Genomic DNA, 18,738 nt, shown 5'->3' with positions numbered 1-18,738 from the left:
GATATGCTTCAAATAACTCTAGTCACAACATGAGTTGCTGAAAATCTTTAAAATGAATAGTAATTACAATTTACATACCACCCACCATGGGAGGGATACTTTAGATAAATTCTTTCTAATCATTTGAAGAAAACCCAAGTTGAACATTATCACCACCATTTGGTCCACAGTTACAGAGAACAAAAAAGAGGTTTCATTAATTTCCCAACGCTAATGACTAGTCAGTGGCCTAGCCTCGAGTCACGTGCAGGTCTAAGCCCACCATCTTTACACACAACACCGCCATCATTCTTTCCCAAAAAGCAGTCCCAGTTCTTTTGTTCTGTGAGTGCTCTGGTTTATCTGCCCATGAATTCTCCAAGGTAGATCCCTGATCGCCAGATAGCTTGCCTCTGCCACTTAGCACGCTTCTGGTTCTTTGACTTGCTATGTGATTATACTATGGATTTGAAAGTTGATTCAGTGACATCAGGAGGAAGATAAAAACAGCCTCATCTGCCAGGTATACATCTGGGACCTCCTTCAAGGTTAATACATACATCCCTGTACTTATTAATCATGGAGCATACAAAGGCAGTGACACCTTGAACTCAGAACAGTGTTATCCCAAAGTCAGGGAAGAAAGTTGAGAATTGTAGTGAAGTAACTTGCACAGCACAAGTAAGTGACAGAGCTAAAGTTTACATATGATATGAAACAAGCCCACTGAGTAAAAAGTACATGTAGCACAGTAGAAAGATGGGAAACCTGCCACAACCACACTCCTTTCTAGAAACCTAAGTAACCTCGGGCTGGTTGTATTTTAATTGCTTTACCAAAGTAATGCCATGAAAAGGGCCAAATAATTTTGATTGGTCTAAAGATATGCAGATTCTTTAGACACATATATGTGCCCCAAGAACATATAAAAAATATAGCCTTGACAGCTGAATTAACAGTAGAACCCTGAGCCAGATTCATAGAATAAGCTAAAAGAATATAGCCATTGTAAGTCTGGCCATTCTATATACACTGAATATATTGCATCCCAAGCATTGGCTTGGTCATTTGCTGAAGCAGGGTATTGACTTCTATAAGCAACAAACCAAGATTGCATTGCCTACTACTGGACATGGCCCTCTCGGCCTGAATTGTGCTAGAGGGCCATGGAAGAGGGAGATGTGAACTGAGGAAGCCTCCATTGGATCTGTGTGGTCCTGTAACTGCTACCTGATACAGGACTAGATTTATTTTGGTGAGTGTGTTATTCAAGTAGTAATATAATCCCTGGGCAGCATGAATCCAACACACGAGGGCTTTGAAAGGAAGCATCGTTTGTGGCAGGATATCAATGAATGGCAACAGATTTTGATAATTAAATGATGGTGTGAAATAAAATAGTACTTTTCCCTCCATATTTATTTGCCCTATGAATGAGATCCTTCCTGAATTCCAGAAAGGGGTGATTTCTGGAAGAGGTGAGAAATCCAAAGAGCCTCCCAAATTCTTCTGGCCTGTTTGCCTTTCCCTTCCCATTACAAACAGCCCAGTTGAGGCACAAGGCTTACAAACCACCTTCACTTTTAAAGGAATCCTCAGACTGCTCTTTGGATATTTTTAACTAAAAGAAAGAAAGAAAGAGAGAGAGAGGGAGGGAGGGAGGGAGGGAGGAAGGAAGGAAGGAAGGAAGGAAGGAAGGAAGGAAGGAAGGAAGCTATGTAAGTCTCGTCTACTATGTCATGTTTGTTTTGATCTTAGTTGGCTAAGCATTCTGTTTTCTTCCTAGTCATGGTTCAAGAAGATTACCACGGTCACAACCCATACCACAATGCTGTTCATGCAGCCGATGTCACCCAGGCCATGCACTGTTACCTGAAAGAGCCGAAGGTAAAGCAGGATTCAGGCTTCTCCTCCACCCTCTGAAGATGCCAAGTCACTGTAGTGCTAAGCACTAAATGTTCAACGATGGGAATCCTTCACAATATAACCAAAATTATTATACTAATGTTCTCAGTGTAAGCTCTGAAAATCTTACCACATCCATGGAAAGAGATGTGGATTTTCTGATATTTCCTTCCATGGTTTATTGATTGTCAAGGCTATTCGAGGCCAAAAACACCCAGCCTACCTCTTACAGACCCTCAGTGGTCCCAAAGACCGGCATTTCTGCAACAGACCTTTACCACAAGCACTGCTAGCACTGAGCTTTACTGGAAAAGGCTTTCCAGCTTGTGCTTTCTGATCAATAAAGGGGATCAGAGTTCCCCCAGTTTCAAGTCCCATTTCTACTTGGCCAATGGGAGATTTTGATTCAGAATCCAAGAAAATTCATCAATATACAAGGCCTCTTAGCAAGTATGATCAGATGCAATGAATCACCCTAAAATCAGAGAATAAAGACATAATGATAGTGTAATTTAATAGTCCCTACAATTAAGGCCATTCATCACTATTAAAAAATTAGGGGTTTGGTGTAATATACAGTAGGAATCCCTTTGAGTTTTTTTTTAAATAGTATTCAAGTCTAAGACTCTGCCTAATTCAATCAATTTTAGTAGTTCATTAAAAATATAGATGCAGGCCAGGTGATGATGGCACATGCCTTTAATCCCAGCACTCGGGAGGCAGAGGACTCTATGTGAGTTCCAGGCCAGCCTGGTCTACAGAGGGAGTTCTAGAACAGACTCTAGAAACCAAAGCTTTGTGATCTCTACTTAGTCTACAAGGTATATCTTATACGTTTACTTCTAAGGCAGACTTCCCATCTTCCTGCTGGCTTTCCTGGCTGACCAAAAAGTGAAGATCCTCACACACTCCCCCACCACTTATTCCACACTGAGAAAGGATGCAAATTTTTCAATTCAATCTACTTCTTTCAAAGAAGTGACAAAAATATACATTAGTCAAAACACACCAGGGCTGGGGCCTAAGGTCAGTGGTAGTGTGCTTGACAAGCATGCTTGAGGCCCAGGTTCAATCACCAGTATAGAATTTAATTATTTATTATTATTATTATTATTATTATTATTATTATTATTAAGGGAAGGCAGGTAAGATAGCTCAGTTGGTAAAAGCACTTGCCACAAAAGCCTGATAAGTTCAGTCCCCAGATCCCACAGTGCAAGGCCTCCACACACATACCATAGGATGCATATGTCTTTACACACACACACACACACACACACACACACACACACACACACCCCACAGGACAGGACTGAGGGAGAGAATAGCATTATTTTTTTAAACTATTTAAACAAAGCAGCACACTAGTGATTCTTTAAGTTTGTTTTTTTCCTATGACAAACTCGTTTCTTCACTTGCAACTTTCTCTCCAGGCAAGGGTGATGTGGCTGCTGCTCCTGCCCACCAGCCATTGGCATTGCCACAGGCTCTGCCACCGCAGCAGACATGTCTCCATATCTGCTAGCAGGAGGAGGGGAGTGCAAGGTGGAGAGTACGAGTTGTGTTTGCCCACTTACTGTCCATGCCGCCCTTGCTCTCCCTTACAGCCCTGTGTACATATCGCCTCACTGGCTACCTCAGAAGGCAGAGACAGGTCTGGCTAACGGGCCCAACAGTGTTTCCTTCTGTTTGATTGAGACACAGCAAATGGCAACAATCAACCTCCCAGTTTTATTTTTCAACAGTTGGCCAGCTTCCTCACACCTCTGGATATCATGCTTGGACTACTGGCTGCAGCAGCTCATGACGTTGACCACCCAGGAGTGAACCAGCCATTTTTGATCAAAACCAACCACCACCTTGCCAACCTGTATCAGGTAAAAATAAATAAGTAAATAGAAGCTGGATGAGGAGCAAGTACAGTCATTGATTGCCTTAGGTGCTCAGCTAGAATTTTCTGTCCTAAAAGATGGCCCTCACTGAAGGTTAACTTCAGTGATGCAAACATCCAAAGAGCCGGGTTTGAATTAGAACCAGCCTATCCCTTGAAGGCTAAGTTATCTAGTCTTGTATGATTTTAACCTGTGACCTTTATCACATAGATCAGCAGGGACCTAGGAAACCAAAAATGAGTAAAACTTTTGTTCAAATTCAGGTGCTCAAAATGACCATGACCCAAACAAAGTTAATTCTAGTTTGAAAGGGGTTTGAGGAGTTAGCTAAAGAGCACACACAGACGTAATTCTTTAATATTTAAAAATAAACACCCGTGTGATTGTTTGTTTGCAAAGATTTTAGTTGGTGCTGCAAAGTGGGCTCCAGGAGACACAGGTAGACTGTGTGTCTGGGCTACTGCTCTACCCAGGAGACACAGGTAAACTGTGTGGTCTGGTCCCTGGCAGGAATAAGGCGAAGACTGGAAGGGGAGAACTGGGGAAAGAAGGCCCCAAATAGTGTACAAGATTCTATCTTCATCAAACACCTGCTTACTCGTGTGAGCATCTCCAGGAGGCTAGAAACGCAAGTCCTTCCATTTTGAGGACAGTGTTAGTGTTGGAGACAAGCCAACACTCAGTGGCCTCATAAAGACCTGTTGGTGTCTTAAAGCTGGCTGGAATAAAGGCTGACACTTATCAGCTGAACTGAGATGTCACAGACTGGCACCTGAAAGAGATCATGAACTTAACTGTGAGATTGTCTAACAAACTGATACTCCGCTACAGGCCACAGGGACATTCCGTCTCTCATTTACTCTATAATCTCTGTTTTGCTTTGTTTTGCTTTGTTTTGTTTTGTTTTGTTTTTGAAACAGGGTATTTCTCTATAACAGCCCTGGCTGCCCTGGTACTCACTCTGTGGACTAGGCTGGCCTAGAACTCAAACATCTGCCTGCCTCTGCCACTGGAGCGCTGGGTTAAAGATGTGTGCCACCACCTCCAGGCTCAAATTCCAGTGTTAATGTCAAAAGTATACTGGCTCCTGAAAGAAACTCAGGACCCCCAAGACCAAGTTCTCAGCACAAAGGAGATTTCTTTTTCCCAGAGCCACAGAGGGCAGGGAATGAGAGACAAAGACCCCAGTAGAGGACAAAGAAGAAGGGGAAAGGAACAAGGGGGTAGAGGTATTTGTGGTGAGATAAGATTGCCTCTGGATAGAGGGGAGACAGATGTGGCATATAGGAAAATAATTGTAGCTTAGGATGAGGTGTTTTACTTTGATTGGGCATCTTAATTAGGTGAGCCAAAGAGGGTTTCTGATTGCTGGACTTCGGTTCTTTGATAGCTGCACCTTGGTGGTCAGCCTCATGAGGAGGAAGTGCCAAATAAGGGAACAGACCTTAGTGACTTGCTTTAGGAATATATTCTAATGGTTTTTAGCAAGGCAGAGGCAATGGGGGAGAAAGACCAAGTCTGCCAGAGCCATGCTCGTGTGGACTAGTGTCCCTTCTAATGTCCCTTTCTCATCACAGCCATTCTTGTTCTTTCTCCATGCATCCTGATTCTCCGGGTTTCCAGCATGTGAGAGAGAGGCCCCAGTATGGAGGGAAGAAATGATATCACATAGTGCGTACACTTACCAAGGCATTAGGAACACATGATATTTTAAATCTCTGGACACAGGGTACCTTTGAACATGTTTCCATGAAAAATTACCCTCATTAACTTTACAATGACTTACATATTCAGAAAATCATTAAGAACCTTGCTAATGAATGTGATAACATATGTACAAATATTCACAAAAATTATACTCGCATATGCATTTAATCAACAAGAGTACCACAGAGGAGATGAGCCAGGACTGTGGCAGCTGGGAGAACACCCTGCGGGTGACTTCGCTGCAACCCAGACTGACAGTGAACAGATAAGGTGTAAGACACTTCCTTTCCTTCAGCTGACCCTGCTCTTTCGGTTCTAATAAAGATCAGTGCACAACACCCAGCGTGTGCCTTTGTACTGAGATAAAGAAAGAGCCGGGCAGCTGGAGTGAAGGCAGGGTCAGAGGGCACCCCTACCCCCCCCCAATTGTCTGCAGTCTGGACCCGATTCCTACGCTTAACTTGCCCGCCAGGGTCAATATGAAGACACAACAGGTACTTCCACCCCGGCGCCTCACGCAGAATAAAGCGGTCTATGTGTCAAGAAGCTAGGCCAAGAGAGACAGGAGCATGTGAGAGGAAGTCCTCAGAATTTACTTTCTTTACCTCTGCCCTCCGTTACTCACCATCACACCATCACACACACACACACAGAGTCACAGATCTGCTCAGCGAGCTGCAAAGTATACATGGCATCAGATGTAATAATGGTAACCACAACTATAAAAAGAATTGCTTTCACTTTAACTTAAAATGTAATTCTTCTTGATAGATCCCAACTACATACTAACTACAAACAGACCACTCCATGGGTAAAATAATGGTAATTCTCCCATGTAACCTATGTTTAACAGAAGTGTATGTGATTTCTCTTAAATCGTTTGCTATAGGCAATTGGGGGTGGGATTAACATTTAAAATGCCTTTTTATTTTGAATGACTCTGAATCACACACACCAGGCTGACAGTCTCAGAGGAATGTTACATGACTGCTCCTCAAATACGTAATTGCAAAGATGATTCATGCCCTTATAATTTCTACAGGATGAAAGGTATTCTAGATAGAGTATTAAATTCTGTGAGAGAGGGTCAAAATTACTTTTCCACTTCAATAAGTTTGACAAGTCCTTATCTGAACAGGCATTCCATAGACAACAAGTGAATCCATATTCTTTGTTCCAAGATCAGTCTTGCATAGATAAGATGAAGAAAAGAATAGTCAAAAGGCCTTAAAGCAGGTTTGTCAAAGACCAAGGACTTATTATGAACTCAAGATGCTTCTCTTCCGCTGAGACCTCCCAGATACCCTTGGGTTTTCTCCAAGGAGACCACTTGGTTCATTAGGCGAGAGCAGAGCAGAAACTGTTATTTCCAGAGTCTGTTCGTAAGCAATTAAGAATGAAAACACAAGCCGAGTTCATGCTGTTGTTTTTCTTCCTGTATCCTCCAGACTTAAAATGGGAAAACATCTGATTCCTTTGGATACCAGACTCTCAGTTTATCAACATCTCTCTAAGTATTTTCATCAAAGGAAGTATCCAATAAATAGAGAGGGGACAGCCAGACATGGTGGCAAGGGCCTGTAATCCCAGCTACTCGCAGAGATGGAGGCATCAGGATTGCAGATTCAAGGACAACCTGGGAAATTTAGGGAGATCCTGTCTCAAAATATTAAGGAAAAGGAAAACTGAGCCTATAGCTCAGTTGTAGAGAGACTTCCTGTCTGCACAAGACTCTAGGTTCAAGCCCCATTACCACAAAAAAAGGATGGAGGAAGGGGGTAACCACTATTAAAAAATAATAATAATAGAAAAGAAAGCTTTCTTGCATGATAGCAACTCAGCTATGCCAGATTCCCTTTGACAGACAGTCCCTTGATTTAATTTGAAAACCTGTGTGGCGGTTTATTAAATGCCGGCAATCAAAGGGATTGTTTTGTCTCTAGGGCTGATCATACTTGATAATTCAGAAAAGGAAAGAGGGAATGGTAGTGTTTTGCCTCCAATGTTGCAAGGGTTTTGTTTCCCCAAATTAAAATTCTAACAGTTCTTGTAAGCCACAAGGATGGAGGTTTCTTCTTTCCGCATTAAGATGATTATCCTTGGGTTCAGGATGTGGCTCAGTTGGTTGTCACACAAGCATGAGGTCTTGAGTTTGAATCCCCAGCACCCTCACCAAAGTCGGGTGTGGTGGTGTACACCTCTAAGTTTCTAACTTCAGCACTTGGGAAGCAGAAGGAGTAGGCCTGTCAGACTACTTAGAACTGCCAGCTCTGAGCTCAGCAAGAGAGCCTGTCTCAAAAATAAGGTGAGGAGCCACAGAGAACACTTGAAGTTGACCTCTACATGTATATGTGCAGAAGAGTGCCTTACACACCTACACACACACTACACACAGAGATAGATAGATAGATAGATAGATAGATAGATAGATAGATAGATAGATAGATAGATGAGAGAGAGAGAGACAGAGAGAGAGGGAGAGGGAGATATTTTAAAAGATTATTCTTAAAACTGCAAGTGTGTGGAATCTGAGATATGAAGACATGTTGCCACGGGGACAATGAGAAATTGCTGAACTTATATTTCTTCCAGGAAGACAGATGTGCCACCTGATGTATCTTTCTAAACTGCTAGGATACCAGGGGACATCAAGGTGGATCATCTCATCGTATGGTCGCATCTCCCTGACAATTTCTGAACTCTGTCTCCTTTCTCTCAGTCTGCTCTTTGTGGATGATGGGATGAGCCACTGTGAATGTCAGATAAGCCTGTCACAGTGGTGCTGCTTGAGTGCCAGGGACAAGCCACTGTCATTTCTGACAGTTCTCTAGGCACACCAGTGACTGGCCTGATTCTTGCCCCTGCTTTTCCCTTGCTCAGGACAGACACCCTCCTGTATCCTTGTATCCACATCCCTCGGTTGTTGCCTGGTTACAATCCTTTCCCCATGATGCAACCAGGAGAAGTTTCCTAAAACCCAGCTCCGGCCACACAGATTCCTGCTAAGAAACCCACTGTTCCTCAGGATTTTGTAAATAGCCAAAAACATAATGTACCAGCACCAACCTTGGGATTTTTACAATAGCCTTACTGTCCCATCAAACCTCTTCCTCCTACCATATCCCCACCACCACCGCCACACCAGGCCTCAATAAATCACAAATCAGAAATACTTTCAGTTTCTCCAACATGTCTCATCCCTCTATTCATTCAACAAGTATCCGTGGAGTGCTTAGCACATGCCAGGTGCCATGAATGCCAAAGATGACCAAAACAAGTAAAACAAGTAAAAATCCCTATGTTCTCTGAGGCAAAATAGAAAACAACTAAGCAAAATGTGTGATCTCTTACAATGAGGCCATTTCCACAACAAAATTTCAAACCAAACAGAGAAGAGAGATACAAAGAAAGTACCTCTCCCTTCAGGGCTCCACAGCTGCTGCTTCTGCCCATTTTTAACCAAATGCACTATGGCACAGTATACCTTGCCCAAACATATGTGCATACTCCGTGGGTCCACTCTGACTCATTCATCCTCTGGCCTCTTCTTGAGCATCTTTTCCCTTCCTGAAACCTCCTTTGCCTCAAAAGATCCAGCTTCCCTGGTGCCTCCTCCACAACCTCAGGGTTCTCTTCCCTTATTGCCAGGTGTACTAATCAAAATTGCCATGTCTCTGGTGGACGGCAAGTCTCTGCATGTATTCATCTCTTTTGCCAGGGTCCAGCCACATGGCTGATATTAGTGAATATTCCATTGTTTCTCCTGCTAACTGTTATGTAAACTGAGTAAGTTGCAGGACAAGTTGGAGTAATTTTAAAATTCTTTATAGTGACCTTCCTTGCACCCTGCAACTAACAATGTTACCTGGTACTTTATTTCTGGGGTTATCTGGTTATCTGTGAATATGAAATTTAAAAAAACCAATTACCACAATAATTTAAAAATAGCTTTGCCTTGAATGAAAGTATGAGGATTTCACAACACAGGACCCCAAGGCTTGCTTCTACCAGATATTGGCCCTAAAAATCGCAATCTTGCTCTTTTTCTTTTAACAGTCCTTCCTTTAAACATTAGAGTGTAGATGCTTTTTTGGTATCCACTCAAAAGCACTTACTACTTTACACTGTGGCTTACACACAAAGATGACTAGGAAACATCTTCTTATTTCAACGGTAGCATGACTAGCAGCAATTTCCAAACATGAGAGATGTGTGCCCTCAGGAATGCATGAAGCCTTTCTGAACAGCCCTTAGGCATGAACAGTGTGCAGAATGTGTGTTCAGGCCTTCACATTGCCCTGCCTGTAACGGGCCAGCGGGGCAGTCAAGCCAAACCTCTACTTCTTCAGCCTTGTACAGCCACCCTTTTCCGCTTTGCAGAAGACAGCCCACTTAGTTATTGTGAGTGACATTCACATATTGCCTGAGGTATAAAAACACCAAATGAACCATCAGAAATATTCAAAGCTGTCTCCTATAATTGAGACCCCACCCCCATTGGTCTCCGTAAATGACTGTCAATAATTTTGATTATTCAGACTAATTTTTTTCCAGATTTGCAATACTCCAGTGTTTTTTAAAGGCCAGTTAGTTACTAATAACAATTACATGATAAACTCAATCTCAAAAATTATTTAACTCTTGTAGGTCCAAATTAGGGAAATCTTTTAAATTAGAACTTCAGCTTATAGGCCTATTCTTTGTTGCAGAGAAATATATAACGCTATAATAAAAGACTTCACAGATATAAATATATGGCATTAAACTAAAATTCTAGGTGCTAAGGAGATGGCCCAGTGGGTAAGAGTACTTGCTGTGTGAACATAACAACCTGAGTTTGAATTCCTAGAATGCATGTGAAAAGACAGTTGTGGCAAAACGTATCTATAACCCTAGCACTGGGGTAGGGAGGAGGTCGAGATGGGAGGCTCTTGAGGGCTTGCTGACGACCAGCTCCAGGTTCAGAGAGACAGCCTCAGTGGAATAAGACAGAGAGCAATAAAGGTGGACATCACTGTCCTTCTCTGGCTTCTGCATGGGTGCAAGCATGGGCAGACACACACACACACACACACACACACACACAGGCAATACACCACACACACATAAAAATCAGTAAATAAATAATAATATGAGGAATGGGATGAAAACAAAAGCTCTCCAGGGCTGATAGTGTAGCTCAGAAGTAGAACATATGCCTAGGTTGCCATGTGGGAGGTCCTGAGTTCTAGTCCTATAATCAAGGAAGGAAAGAAAATAGCAATTACAGGGATACATCTTTTAATTTGAAATTTCTGACTTAAGTAATGCATTATTCATGCGCTTTTGTCAAGGAGAAATGAACGGAGAATTAAAAGTAAATGGCATTTAGATTCTCTGAATACATTTAATATGCAAAGACATGATGTTAAAATGCCAATATTTACAAATAAGCAAGACCTAACTGAATGACTTTTACATCTCTAGACATCAATTCTGAAAAGCAAGGGCAAAATTAAGTCTAACTGTAGGTATTTGTGAGTTTATAGAGTTCTGGCTTCTGGGTGCATAGATGCCGCAACACACAGGAAGCATATGCATGATCCAGTATTAATACTGGCAGGTTGACTTGAAGATGCTCCTTAGCCACTCACTAAGCAGGTGCCAGCCTCACACCCAGGGTGGGGAACTGAGTGTCCATTATACCTGAGTTAAGGGCATCCGAGGGCTAAGTGGGGTTAAATAAGGTTAAATAAAGTGCTTGGCCCAAAGGTGTGCGCCCTCTCGTCGCTGCCCTCCACTTCTTACTCCCTTGAAGGCGGGGCGTGGCCCTGGTTCCAACACCGCCCTGACCAAACTCTTGCTTGTGTAAGACTCTTCCCCCATGAGTCCTTTTGCAATCCCAAACACCAGAGTCTTTCATGAGTGCGCTCCCAAGCTGCTCAGTGTCCTCTCGTTTCCTATCCAAATATACTTTCACCGGCAAACTTCCCAAGAATCCACAGATTCTGTCTGCAGGAAGATCAGTAATGAAGACATGAAGTCAGGCTGGCATAGCAAACAGTGCCTAAGGCCATCGCCCTGACACTTTCATTCCAATCAACAGAAACGTAGTGCCATTTGTCATTAGGTCTTGTTACAATTTTTGGCCCCTTGAACAACTCATGTGAGGTAGCTCGTGTCTATCTGCCTGAATGAGTTTGTCAAGTGAAGTCATGAGCAACTGAATTAAATGTCACTGCCGGACGGAACACCTGTTACATCACGCTAACCTATCACCCTCTATGCTCATAAATCTTCACACTCAGGACAAATTAGTATAGCACATGACTTCTAACAAACATTCTCTTGTGTTGAGTGTGACTCATGCCCGAAAGTAAATAACAGAGTAGTGGATGAAAGCAATAAAGTTTCATCACTGGTTCAAACATGGTCAAGTGGTAAATAAAAATAATGACTGCTTGGCAAGAGAAAGGCAAATGCGGTATAACAGTCTCTCCGAGGATGGGTTTAAGGCATCGCCTCAAGATGCTCATCACAACAGAGTCCTAGGGAGATTTAAGAAGCAAGAAGAGATGTCGTTTTAGGGGACCCTGGATTTTGTAACTCCTTTCATTCTATTAAAAAAAAAAAAAAAAAAAAAAAAGTTAATCCCAGACAGAGGCAAGTGGATCTCTGTGAGTTCAAGGTCAGCTTGGTCCACAGAATGAATTCCAGGACACCAGAGCTGTTACACAGAGAAACACTGTCTTGAAAAGCAAAAACAAAACAAAAAAATGTAGAGGATTGTATGAGTAGCTTTGACACAGAGAGATCATTGCAAACAGACAGTTTATACTCTCAACCCAGCTTCCCTTTAGTGTCTATGTTAGGGGCCTGGTTAGTTTTGTTGTTGTTTTGGTTTGCTTTTTGTTTAGGGGATGCTTTTGGAGGTGTTATTTGTTTTTGTTTGTTTGTTTGTTGTTTGTTTGTTTGTTTGTTTTTAGCAAGTTATTTGGGGAGAGGAAACTCAGTTGAGGAAATGCCTCCATCAGCTTGACCTATAGGCAAGTCTGTAGGGCCTTTTCAGGATAAATGATTGATATGGAAGGGCCCAGCTCACTGGGGACAGTGCCACCCTGGACAAGTGGTCCTAAGTGGGCTAAGAAAGTCAGCTGAGCAAGCCATTGGGAGCAAGCTAAAGAGCAGTGTTCTTCCTCGGCCCCTCTCCAGTTCCTGCCTCCAGGTTCTTGTTTTGACCTCCCTCCTGGTCTTTATGGCAGTAAGGGGAAGCAAACTATGACAATTGTTTTCCTTACTTCTGTCCCTTCATATTTTTTTTTGAACTCTGATAAAATACACAGTATAAAGTTTACCCTCTCAACCATTTTGAAGGATGTGATTCAGTGGTATTAAGTACAGTTATAATGTTATGCAGCCACATCACCCTGTATCACTAGATCATCTTGCAAAGCTCTAAATCCACTAAGCACAAGTTCCCCATCCTCCTGTCCCTGTCCCTCCCAGCCCTGGAAACCACTTCACTTTCTGCCTCTACAGCTGTCACTGCATGAAGTCCCTCGAGTAAATGGAATAGAACAGTTTTCTTTCACTTTTAAAGGGGTTATATTTTATTATTTTTGTAATTTTAAAATTACTCTTAAAATACTACAGAGGCCAGGCTTGGTGGTACATACCTATAATCTCAGAACTCAGGAGGCGGGGCCAGGATGATGGATAGCAAGGAAGAAGCTAAACAGGATATTCCCCAGAAATGAAATTGTCAAGGTAACTGAACAAGGAAGCAACTATAGTCAATGATTTCATTTCACAGACTTCACTGAATGTCAGTATTCTGGGAGCACAAGGTGTCTCCTTAAAAATGATACTTAAACTTTAGTGCACATTTTTAAAAAAATGACACTAGGGGCTACAGAGATGGCTGAGCAGGTAAGAGCTCATACTGCTCTTTAGAGGACACAACTTGGGTTCCTAGCACTCAAGTCCAATGGCTTACAACAATCTGTAACTCTAGCTCCAGCCCTCTTCTGACCTCCAAGGGTACCTGAACTCATGTGCATATATGTGTAATTAAAAATAAAATCATTTTTAAAAAATAAATACTGATGGGTGGTAGCAGTGCACACCTTTAGTCCCAGCACTTGGGAGGCAGAAGCAGGCAGGTCTCTGTGAGTTCAAGGCCAGCCTGGTGTACAGAGCATGTTCCAGGACAGGCTCCAAAGCTACACAGAGAAACCCTGTCTCAAAAAACCAAAAGAGAGAGAACGGAGGGAGGGAGGGGGAGGGAGGGAGGGAGGAAGGAAGGAAGGAAGGACAATATTGAGTGGGACTTAGAATTCTAAATGTGCTGCCAATGGCCATGGGAATCTGGGTATAGAAAGTTCTTATCATTTATGATCAACATGGAAAATTCGACCTCTGCTCAGTTTGTTCAGACAGTCCCGGAAGATATGGTGACTGTAGTGTCCTGATGTCATTGCTACCTGTTTTAACTGTGTCACTTTATTCTTCTACATGTAGGGTCACTTAAGTAAGCTGTGGGAATCAGGGACAGGGGTTCATGTTATTTGGAACAGAATTAGTCAGCCTAGACTCAGGGCCCCCAAAGGTCTGTACATTCCCAACCATCACTGCAGCCTGAGGGCAGAGCCATCGCCCTCATACTTGGGTTTTCTTTTCTGGTCGGACTCTGGCTGGAAAGAAAATCCTGGCTAGCCCCAAGGTGTGTTCAGCTGTGAATGATCATTATCTAGCTCTGGTCTCCTTTATAGCTTTTGTTTTCTTTCTTTCTTTCTAGAATATGTCTGTACTTGAGAATCACCACTGGCGATCTACAATTGGCATGCTTCGGGAGTCAAGGCTCCTTGCTCACTTGCCAAAGGAAATGACGTAAGTGCTGTCGAGATGAAACAGACTGATGTGCACACAGTAAAGATAAGTCACGTTCTCCAGGGCAGCTGGGGACCCCTGTGTCAGTAGCAGGGAGCCAGCTGCTGGTTGCCTGCTCTCCCTTGATTGTCCAGCAAGAGATTCAGTGTCAGGTACCACAACCCAGAAACCAGAATGTCTCTGTGCACTTTGGAAGGGTCTCAGATGGCCTGTGACCTACAGTTGGGGAAAGGGTAACATACAGCTCTCTGCTTTCACACTCCAGCTACAAGGCTCTGCACTGCCAAATTCCTGTCCCTTATGTCAGCAAACCATACTCCCGTTTAGATACAACGAATAAATATTTGTCAAGAAAGAACATAGGAATTCGAAAGCTAGATTAAGGGCCGGTCCAGTAACATGTGCTTGGTCTTTGCCAATGTTGGGAGAAAGTAGGAGTGAGAAATAATTTGTTGTGTGTAGCTCATGCCTAAATATCCAGCAGCCTGAAAGCTGAGGCGGGAAGACCATTGTAGCCTGAGCTAAAAAGAAAAACTCCACTCCCAAAGAACAAACAAATCAAACAAAACAAATTCAACAATGGATCCGTTCATTGTTTTTGTCTTTTTAATTTTTTCCCAAGACAGGGTTTGCCTGTGTGGTCTTGGCTGTCCTGGAACTCACTCTGTAGATGTGGCTGGCCTTGAATTCAGGGATCCTCCTGCCTCTGATTCCCAAGAGCTGGAGTTAAAGATGTGCACCACCATACCCAGCTTTTGCACTGTAAGCAGAAAATATTAATTTTCATAGTCTACTGTTTATCAGGACCGAATCTTAATTTTCCTTGTGGCCCCAACTTAATCAATACACTGTTTTAGAAAACCACCACAAATTCTGGTTTCTTTCATGAAAACATGGAGGACCCAAGGGAGTTAGGTGAGTGGCAAACACTGATCATTATGAGTGTCTTTAGAACATGTGGGAACTTGAGGTCCAAGTCAGAGTGGCATGTGTGCCATAGGACTGGTGTAACAGACTTTCTCGGCCACCAGCCACCAAATCACAGCACAGAGACTTATTATTATTTATGAATGCTCAGCCTTATCTTATGCTTGCCCCACCAGCTCTTATAATGTACTTTAACCTGTTTCTCTTCATCTACGTTTTGCCTCGGGGCTTTTACCTTTCTTTCATTCTGTACTTTTTACTTTTCCTGTTTCTCCCATGTCTGGCTGGCTCCAGGCATCTCCCTCTTTCTCCCTGTTCCCTTTTCTCCAGAGCCTGGATTCCTTCTCCTACTTAATCTCTCTGCCTGCCAACAACACCTATCCCTCTACTGCCTAGCTATTGGCTGCTCAGCTTCTTAATAGACCAATCAGGTGCCCTGAGCCGGCAAGATAAAACAAATGCAATACATAGTTAAACAAATGCAGCACAAACAAATGTAACACACCTTTAGATACTTAAAGTAATATTCTGCAACATAAAAAACTAATGCATCTTTACATAGTTTAAAAATGCAGCACAAAGAAATGTAACACACCTTTATAGTGTTAAAGTAATATTCCACAACAGACAGGAAGTATGTTCTGCGCTGAGTGGTGTACCGCCATAAGACGGGAAGCATGCTCTGGGCTTGTAAGTTTTTGGCCCTGCACCTCTGATTCCATTTCACACAGCTATGGAAGGAATGTTAAACTTGAACAAGGCATTGAACTCTTGATGACTTTTTAACCCTCTGGAAATAAAACTAGCCCCCACCTCCACCCCCTTCAAAAAAAAAAAAAAACAGAAAGGAAGGAGGGAGGGCAAGACAGGAATATAATGAGGGGATAAACGGGAAAGAAGGAACAAAGGACCTACTGTGATCACCCTTTCCCCAAAACAGCCCCAACAGTCCTTGCTGCTCCAATTAGGATCCTCAAATTCCTGCTCACTCCTATGCATTGCAATAAAAATACCATGTGTTTCTGTGCACAGTGCCTCTGTGAGACCCTATGTTACAGATGTGGCCTCTGGAAGGCTAATTATTACACAATAATAATTGTGAATGAACACCATAGCAAAAGTTACATTCATCATTATTAGCTTTTCTACCCTCAAGGAAGTTCTTTAAAGTTATTTTTCTGACCTTTGAAAGCCAGATATGTTAAATGCAGAAACAAAGGAAGGCTTAGAAAGCACTCATTTGAACCATAATGGAATTGTCATGTTTGAAGAACAAAACAGTAGACAGAATACGAACAGATTTGTATAGACAAACAAGCGTACTGGTGACCCCATCAGCAAGGAACAGTCACTGTTAACCTAGTGGCTGCATTTCCTTTCAGTATTTTTTAGTACAACCATATTTTAACAAACTGCAAGGCATGTACCTGTGCAGGTTTCGTGTGTTGTTCTTTTCAAGTTTTTGACTTTTTTTGTTTTGTTTGTATGTGTGTTCCTGCTTGTCTGTATGTACCCTATATACATTCAGGTCCCTCGGAGGCCAGAACTGGGTGTATTAACTAGAGCTGGAGTTACAGGCACTTGTGAGCCATCCAGTGTGGGAGCTAGGAACCAAACTCAGATCCTCTGCAAGAGCAGCGAGTGCACTTTACCCTGAGCTTCTCTCCATCCCTTCTTTTCAGATTGTTTTAAGACAGGCTCTCACTCTGTAACCCAGGCTGATTCAACCCCATATCAATTCTCTTGCCTCCATCTCCTGAGTGACGAGATTACAGGCATTGGTCACCACATCTGGCTTAAATTATAGTTTCTATGCTAATGGTGTTCATTTGCTATAAAGGTTTTCTTCTACATCATCCAATGTGTGACTTAAAGTTACTGTGATGACTATTTGTCAATATTGTATCCAAGTAGATGTATTTATTCACTATTGCTTGGAACTGGTAGGTGGTTTTCAAATTATTTCATCATAAATAACTTTGTTTTTATAATAAAAGTAAAATAAGAGGGCAACATAGAACTAGTTTGTATTGTATTTGAGACACCATTACATCAGCATCTATCTGATGAAAGTGAGTTCTCAAGGTGCCCATTAGATGTTTTGTAGTTTGTCTCACATCTGCTCACATCTGCCAAAAAAGCCATAACATGGATAAGGCAGGATTTTGAAGTGAGGGATTTTTGTGTCTGGGAAAACAGGACTTATTAAAGTGTAGTAAAGAAACATGATCAAATCTTTCTTTAAGATGAATGCCAGATTACATACAGCTCCATGCATTCCATTTGAAAAAAATGGCAGGTGTCATAATCATCATCTGAAAATGGAATTGTAGATATACCAAAATATTATTTTCCAGAAATCTTGAAATCTAAAATGCATATATTCTCCCAAAACTATGATACTCTGAATAAAGGTTCTTGTTACATATCATCACATTGTTTAGCTGTGTTGCCACTGATGACATTAATGAATTAGAAAATAATCTGCCAATGAACTACCTCCCAAATTGAGCTGTATGGTTTATTATATTTTTAAATATTTGGAAGTTTTCACATATATGTGTACACACACACACACACAATGAGAGCATGAAAGAGCTCCTCATTCAATCATCATGAACCATTTTTATATATTTATTAATCATTGCTATTTATTTTAAAGACCATATTTTTACTCTTTCCCATTTTTGTTACTGTTATTCATTTGTAAGAACCCTATGTTATGTATAGAAACCTATTTTATATAGTGTAAATATTTCTTGAAGTTCTTAATTTGTCTTTCAATTTGACTCAGGAAACAAGTCTAATATAATGTTATATTTCTGGCTATAAATTTAATAACTATTCATCTTTAAATGCATATAAATTGAAAAATATAAAGAGAAGGGGAATCAATCACAATTCTACTTTACATATGACTTACTCTCTATTACCACAGAGATCACACTTTACTTTACATCCTATTTTTTATGCAATAAAATATAACATTTTTGCATACCAGTAAATATACTGGTTGACAGTTGCATAGCATGAATGCAGCAGTAATAATCTCCTACTCATGGATTCTTTTCCTCCCTAAGATGTTTTGTTATTATAAGCAGTGAGATAAGCATCTTTACATCACATATCTTCCTAGGGTATAGCCTTGCTAACATGTTAATATAAATTTGTAGATGAGTTTTAATACCTCACTTCCACCATCAAAACAATTTTTACACTAATTTCTCAGTTACTCCCTAGACACCCTGCACCAATTTATAACTTGTAAATCAGAGATGAACATATGCCATGATCCAGCCATTTCACTCCCGGTTATGTACCCAAGATAATCTTCTGTACCCATATAACTGGAAATATAGAAGCATGTTTATTGAGCATTTTTATAGTAGTTAAAAATTAGAAACAACTGGATTGACCATCAAAAATAGATAGATAATTAGAGTATATTATTATAATGGCA

The 18,738-nt window shown here is 41.6% G+C and overlaps 1 protein-coding gene across 2 annotated transcripts in view; it reads left to right on the top strand.

The window, feature by feature from the left end:
• The window catches only part of Pde7b (phosphodiesterase 7B), a 292,866-nt gene that overhangs the window by 257,585 nt on the left and 16,543 nt on the right, over positions 1 to 18,738 (top strand). For both annotated transcript variants that reach the window (XM_051175368.1, XM_051175369.1), the window contains 3 exons: positions 1,766 to 1,866; positions 3,630 to 3,761; positions 14,260 to 14,351. In XM_051175368.1, coding sequence (XP_051031325.1) covers positions 1,766 to 1,866; positions 3,630 to 3,761; positions 14,260 to 14,351 — 325 coding nt within the window. The remainder of the gene's footprint in view (positions 1 to 1,765; positions 1,867 to 3,629; positions 3,762 to 14,259; positions 14,352 to 18,738) is intronic.

The sequence above is a fragment of the Phodopus roborovskii genome, unplaced genomic scaffold (genome assembly GCF_943737965.1).
Source record: "Phodopus roborovskii unplaced genomic scaffold, PHOROB, whole genome shotgun sequence".
Lineage (NCBI taxonomy): Eukaryota > Metazoa > Chordata > Mammalia > Rodentia > Cricetidae > Phodopus > Phodopus roborovskii.
The sequence above is the reverse complement of the archived record's forward strand: the minus strand, read 5'-3'. Positions and strand labels throughout refer to the sequence as shown.